The 7,298-nt window shown below is 43.5% G+C and overlaps 1 protein-coding gene across 1 annotated transcript; it reads right to left on the bottom strand.

Annotated features, from left to right (window-relative positions):
• Positions 1-951: 951 nt before the first annotated feature.
• LOC143774936 (zinc finger MYM-type protein 1-like) lies at positions 952-2,691 on the bottom strand. The gene has a single exon (XM_077262750.1). The coding sequence runs from the start codon at positions 2,689-2,691 to the stop codon at positions 952-954; it is 1,740 nt and encodes a 579-aa protein (XP_077118865.1).
• Between the last annotated feature and the right edge of the window lie 4,607 nt (positions 2,692-7,298).

Below are 7,298 nucleotides of genomic sequence, written 5' to 3'. Positions count from 1 at the left end.
GATTTAAAATAGCGCGGTGTTCGTTATTGCATTGGTGATCGGTGGGCGCGGCCATCTTCCTTTGGCCGCGCGTGCGCAGAAGCGGCGCTCTGCTGGCCGCGGCTTCAGGAAAATGGCCGCGGGATGCCGCGCGTGCGCAGATGGATATCGCGGCGGCCATTTTCCTGAAGCCGCGGCCAGCAGAGCGCCGCTTCTGCGCACGCGCGGCCAAAGGAAGATGGCCGCGCCCACCGATCACCAATGCAATAACGAACACCGCGCTATTTTAAATCCCCTGGAAGAGGATTCCGGACTTTGGGCATGCGCACACCACTACGCCACCAACGGAAAACTACGCAAAATCTGGGGGAAGACAACGCCCATGCGACCTGACCAGCCTGATTGACAGGCGAAAACAGAGACTTTGCAAAGTTATTTCGGCAACTTAGGTGGGTAATAAACGCATAACACACACACTAATGTAACGCCCACCTCTGCCCCTATTTAACGCTATTTTTATCCCATCTTCCAAAAACGTGGTGACAGGTTCCCTTTAACCCCTCCATTCACAAACAATTATTCCAATTACAGTCACTGCTTCACAGAGACCTACATAAATTGCATAGGTGGCTCAAGAACAGTAGGCAAGAAATCATCCTAAAAATTCTTTTCTGAGAACACACTTACAAAAATATACACTATTTGGGAGGTAATATAACAGATATGCTTTGATTTTGACTTTATGGGTACTTTATCGTTACTATGTTACTGCGTCACAAGCAAGCATGTTTTACCAAAAGAAGGCAGGCAAAATACTAGTGAAACCAAACCAGGTAACAAATTGAACTTTGTGTTAGTACGAACTTTGGTTAGTATGAACTTTGTGTTAGTATGAACTTTGTGTTAGTATGAACTTTTTCAAAGTAGGAACTCTTTGTTCTAACAAACTGCACACTTACGCAAAATACATAGTTAGAACTTGCGCCGCCTTGCTTTCAAATCAGCAAATTTATCAACAATTGCCGGAATGTCCAGTTTTCTGGCTCTTTCGTTTTCAATGCTTAACAGGGCAAGCCCAGAAAGCCTTTGTTGTGACATGGTGCTTCTTAGGTAATTTTTAATCAAGGCCAATTTAGAAAATGCCCTTTCTGCTGAGGCAACTGTAACTGGCAATGTGAGAAAAAGCAACAATGCTGTACACACATCTGGGAGTGTAGATGACAAAGCAGCATTGTCTATAATAAGTAGATGAGCCAGATCTTTGACTGTGGGGGACTTGACTATCTCATTTTGAAGTGTTGCACGGAAGCCAAGTAGCTGCCCAGGAAAATCGCAGGATATATCCTCCTCATAATACTGCTGAAATCGCACTGCAGCTTGAAATAGGTCATCATCTGATTCAGTAGACAATACAGATGGCTGAACGATCTTAAATCTTTCAACTATTGTGCTCATGCTACTAAACCTACTTGTTAACTGAGACACGATTATGTCTAAAGTGGCATAAAAAACAGCAGTTTTAAATCTCCGCTCCGGATCCTGCAGTCTCTCATCCAAGCTCAGCTCATCACTGTATCTCTTTACTTTTGCAATCCTTTTATTTGCAAACACTGCAGAAATTCCCCACTTTTCAGCAAGTGTGATGGCAGTTTTTTTGCTATCCTCAAATTGGTCTCTATAGCTGCTAAGATGTTCTATGGTACTCTGAATTAAGTGGGCAGCATTGGATAGATCCATATGGTCTGACTGAAGAACCTTTGAGATAGTATTTATCTTGTCCAGAATTTTGCTCTGCACAACAATAAGGAGGACAAACTCAAAAGATTCAATTTTTGTCCTAAGGGCCATAGCCTCTTCCCTCTCTTTAGCTTTGGTGGATGTCAATATCAACTTAGAGAGTGCCTTAAGGACATCAACAAACCGAAAGCGAAGTGCAATTAGTGAGTCGTAACGGGATGACCATCGTGTAGGGCATAAGGTTTTTAGGGTGAGAGAGGATTCAGTGGTGAAGGATTGTAAAACAGACCACCGAGTGATGCTTTCTCCAAAAAAGACATACAAACTCTGCAACACCTCAAAAAATCGTGAAGTCTCAGGAACATTGCTCACAGCATCCTGTATAACCAAGTTAAGGTTATGGGCTGCACAGTGAACATACAAGGCATTCTTTTCTCGCTTTAGAATGCGAGCCTGAACTCCTGTATAAACTCCTCTCATTGTGGCAGCCCCATCATAACCCTGGCCCCGACATTTTGACAGCTGTAGGCCCTTACTTTCTATGCACTTGAGAATATCATTCTCAAGTCCTGCAGCACTAGGGTCTTCAACTGCATGATAGCCTAAAAACACCTCTTGTATGTTTATAGCAGTTGCCCTTTCACTCTCATCCCTGCATACAGTCACATACCGGAATATTTGACTTAACTGGTCAACTTTGGATATGTCTTGAGTAGTGTCCATAATTATGGAAAAAAACTGAGAAGCTTTAATTTCACCTACAATGACATCTTGAAGTTGTTTTGCAAGAATATCTATAACTTCGTTTTGAATTTTGGGGCTTAGATATTTTGTTGTTCCTAAAGGTAACTGGAGGAGCTCCTTCAATACATGATCATATTCTGCTAGGAGTTCTATTATAGAAAGAAAGTTTCCATTACTAATCTCGCCTATCTTTTCTCTATGCCCACGGAAGGATAGATTGGCCATAGCCATAGTGAGTGTCACACTAGTTATTCTGTGCAAGACTTGTCGCCAAAAATTTTTTTCTTTTAAAATTTGTACTTCAGTCTCTTTATCTATTAATTTGTTTCTCCTCCAGGTATCATATACAACACAAGCGTTCATGTGAGCTTGGGAAGCTTCATGAATCTTTATTTTAGCAGAAAGTCGTTGCCACTTACAAATTCCCTTAGCCCATACTGGTTCAAAGCCTAACTTGTTACGGTCACCAAATAACCAGCACGGCTCACAATATGCAGCATTTAACTTTGGAGAATAACAAAGCCATGTGACTGGAAGTCTGTGCCCTGCTTTTGTGGTCCTTTCATAGTAGGCTTCAGAGAAACATCTACGATGTTCATCATTGTCTCTAGGAAATGGCCCTTTAGGCCTGCAGGGACCATTGGCAAGAATAAAACGTTTGATATTGTAATCTGTAATTGTTACAGGATAATGTCCCCTATCTGTAACATACTTTTCTTCAATTAAAGAATGTTCTATGGAGGCAGAGCTGGTGCCTGTATCCTTTATTGTTTCTTGCACATCAGATGTGCTGCTTGTTTGGTTGCTACATGCTTCAGTGTGGGCACTTTCCACCCCTAAAGGTGATTGAGAGCTTTCAGCAACTGTAGAAGTGCTAGGGCTGTCAATCATCTCCTCACGTTGACCAGTTACAGTGTCTGTAGCAGCAGATGCAGAAGCAGTAGCTGTCTGCGAGAAGAAAATGCTTATTTTTGGGAATTTTTGAACTTTATGTTCATCTTCCCTTTTTTTTTTACGTTTTTGTGAGCCACTCAAATGATGGTAAGAGGACATGGTGGATATAAACTGTTATAAAAGTTAAACAATCTGAAAATGAAATTTGAAAAATAAATCCAGGTGTTAAACCCTAAATATAGACACAAAGAAAGTTCAAACAGAGCAATTGTATATACCACGCAATAACTGCAGCCATTACATTTAAAAGAATTGCAGATACACAAAACCAATGTATGTGGTGGGGGGGGGGGGAATGCATCCCATGGCTCCCCAATACAGTTTCACAGGGCGGTTTGAGCACTTGTAGGGGGGATTGCAGGGCACCCCCCCCCCAGCTAAACGATAATGGCACCGGCTCCTGCCGCCCGGACATACCTGCGCCGTGGGCCCGGCGATCGGCATCGCCAGGCAGCCCGGGACCTGGGAAGAGCATGGCGCACCCACATGTCGCACCCCCCACATGTCCTGTTGCTGCACGTACCTTCACCGCTCGAAGTCCCCCAGGCAGCGCGCGCGCGCCTGGCAGCCCCGCGAAAAGGAGGAGGAGGAGCCGAGGAACGTGACGCCGCACGGCCTGCCCCCACAGTGACCGGCCGCTCAGCCTGCAATTCATCCTGGCGGCGGCCCGGTAAGCTGCGCCCACGGCGGACTACCGAGGTCGCAGAGGTCGCGGCGGCACCGGGCCCTCTTTTGGGCCCGGGCCCTGGTGCAGCCGCGACCTCTGCGACCCCGGTAGTTCCACCCCTGCATACACGTTACTGTTAGTGAAAAGGCTCTGGAAAAGCGAAATGGCTCCTCACCGCCAAAAGAAATTCAGCAAATTCTCCACTCCCAAATCTAAATGTCCCTCTCCCTTCTGAGCCCCAGTGTACCTAAACAACATATAGCACCCACATGTTTGGCATTTCTGTAGTGATGAGAGCCCACCTAATTTACAGGTGCGTGTCTCCAGAAGCATGAGCTGGGCATAATGTACTGATTACTACAGCGTATTGGTCAATACAATGGCAATTTTCACTCAGCAACATCCACTGCTGCCTGTTTCTGGAAAACACCCATGGAGTCAAAATTGTCACTACATCTGAAGTTAAATTCCCAAAAGGCAATAAATTCCAAGATGGGGTCACTTATGGTGGGTACATCTGCACTGTAATATGGCGCTACCTCCCTTCTAAGCTTTGCACTGTGGCTCAAAAGTAGTTTTCGACCACATATGGGGTATTGATGAAGTCAGGAGAAATTGCACAACAAACCTTGGGGTCCATTTTCTCCGTTTACCCTTGTGAAAATACAAAATTATGTTATAAACTTTTGTGAAACAACTGGGGGTTCAAGGTGCTCAAACCACATCTAAACAAGGTCCCAAAAGAGTCTAGTTTCCATAATGGTGTCACTTGTGGGTGATTCGACTGTTTAAGCACATCAGGGGCTCTTCAAACGGGACATGGTGTCTGCTAATTATTCCATCAAATTTTGCATTCAAAAAGTCAAATTGTGCTCCTTCCCTTCCAAGCCCTGCCGTGCACAAACAGTGTTTTTCCCCCACAATAGGGGGTATCACCATACTCAGGAGAAATGGCACAAAAAATTCTATTGTCCATTTTATCCTGTTACCCTTGTGAAAGTTAAAAAAAATGAGGTAAGGAAAAAAATGTTGAAAGAAAAGTAAATATTTATTTTTTCCTTCTGCATTCCAAAAATTCCTGTGAAGCACCTGAAGGGCAAATAAACTTCTTGAATGTGGTTTTGAGTACCTTGAGGGGTGCAGTGTTTAGAGTGGTATCATTTTGGGGTATTTCCTGTCATTTAGGCCCCTCAAAGCCACTTTAAGTGTGAGGTGGTCCCTAAAAAAATGGTTTTGCAAATTTTGTTGTAAAAATGAGAAATTACTGGTCAACTTTTAACCCTTATAGCTTCCTAACAAAAAAAAACATGTTTCCAAAATTGTGCTAATGTAAAGTAGACATGTGGGAAATGTTATTTATTAACTATTTTGTGCGATATGACTCTCTGACTTAAGGGCATAAAAATTAAAAGTTTGAAAATTGTGAATTTTTTGCAAAATGTCAATTTTTTTCACAAATAAATGCAAATCAAATGGAAGAAATTTTAGCACGATCATAAAGTACAATATGTCACGAGAAAATAGTTACGAGAAAAACATCGAAATTAAGATGCTGTTACTGCAGTATATCTCAGATTAATCAACTCACAGTCTCACTTAGTGACTATTCAGCTACAGCCCTCTACAGTAGAATCTTTGGAATAGTATTTATAGGCTGAGACTAGCACTCCCATCTGCTTCAGCACTTAATTTGTAGAGCACAATCAAATAAGGCTTTTTTCTATCCCTATGTTGAATGAGTTGTGCACTCTGACCACCTATTTATATACTGTACAAGTAGGAAATGACACACCTTGTCAGGACCCATCTTTTATACTGGCTATTAGTAGCGGCAGGACATTATGAGAAAGCCTCCAAGGCCACATCTGACTAGCCCACTCTCTGAGACTTTAGCAGTGTGAGAAATGGTGTCATTTTGAGGGGGACAATTCTTGTGAATTGAATCTCACATGGATCTCAAAGCATCAAACTTGTGGATTTCAGAAAACTTGCCTCAAAGTCGATCCTCCGTGGACTGAACCACTCATCTCTACTTACCATCCATCATCAGGCTGCAAACTATTTACATACAGGTAACAGCTAGGGTTGAGCGACCTTGCCTGTTTTAGGGTCGAGTGGTGTTTCACGAAACCCGACTATCTGAAAAGTCGAGTCGGGCGAAATCGGCTGATTACTGTGAAAAGTCGGGGATCGGCCGGAACACGAAACCCAATGCATGTCAATGGGGAAAAATTCTCTCTCTCTCTCTCTCTCCCGTCCCAGCAAAGAAAATGTTACACATTGCAAATCCCTACTGCGCACAAGCGCTAAAATGGCGATAGGCGTACACACCCCTAAGACCTATGTCATCACTCTGCCCACGCTCCTTCATTGGCTGAAAAAATGGCGCTAAACGCGTCATACGAAACGCGACTTTGGCGCCAAGATCGCGTTCCGCATGGCCAACCCCACACAGGGATCGGGTCGGGTTTCATGAGACGCCGACTTTGCCAAAAGTCGGCGACTTATGAAAATGACCGATCCGTTTCGCTCAACCCTAGTAACAGCTACTCCGATTGGAATTTTTTTGATCCTATTCATCTCCATTTGCTTCTGGCAACATGATGACCTTTCACATCAAGAGATAGACTATGCAGACCTTTCTCACCTCAGGCCTTCTGCCTCCCATCCCAACACCGGGTCGTTAAAGACAACAGTGTTATTATAACTTATCCTGCATAAACAATATCCACACATGCTGTGCTCTCTACATGAAATATGTCCCTACACACACTGTCACGCTTATCGTGCAATGTCTTCACACTGTCTTCTCCTATATAATAGTGCCTCTGTACTGTCCTCACTTATAAACTTCAACTGTCACACCCTCCCCCTTTTGAACTCCAACTGCCATACTATCTTCCCTTATAAACTACAATGGTCACATCATCTCCCTTATGATTTATATTTAACACTGTCCGCTCTCATAAAATATAACTGTCACAAAGTCCCCACATGCTTTCCCCTTTACATACTATGCCACCTCTTTACATTTCTTGCCTGACATATATACCAAGCCCTTCCCCCACATCCACAATAAAAGTGAATTGTATCTTCAGCCCAGTATCAGCATGGGTTTACTAGGGACCGTTCATGTCAGACTAATTTGATCAGCTTCTATGAAGAGGTAAGTTCCGGACTGGACCAAGGGAATCCAGTAGATGTAGTGTATATGGAC

This window comes from Ranitomeya variabilis, chromosome 5, assembly GCF_051348905.1.
Source record: "Ranitomeya variabilis isolate aRanVar5 chromosome 5, aRanVar5.hap1, whole genome shotgun sequence".
NCBI classification, from domain to species: domain Eukaryota; kingdom Metazoa; phylum Chordata; class Amphibia; order Anura; family Dendrobatidae; genus Ranitomeya; species Ranitomeya variabilis.
The sequence above is the reverse complement of the archived record's forward strand: the minus strand, read 5'-3'. Positions and strand labels throughout refer to the sequence as shown.

Excerpts from the sequence above, each read along its gene's own strand:
- LOC143774936 (XM_077262750.1), bottom strand. The coding sequence starts at position 2,691 with ATGGCTATGGCCAATCTATCCTTCCGTGGGCATAGAGAAAAGATAGGC.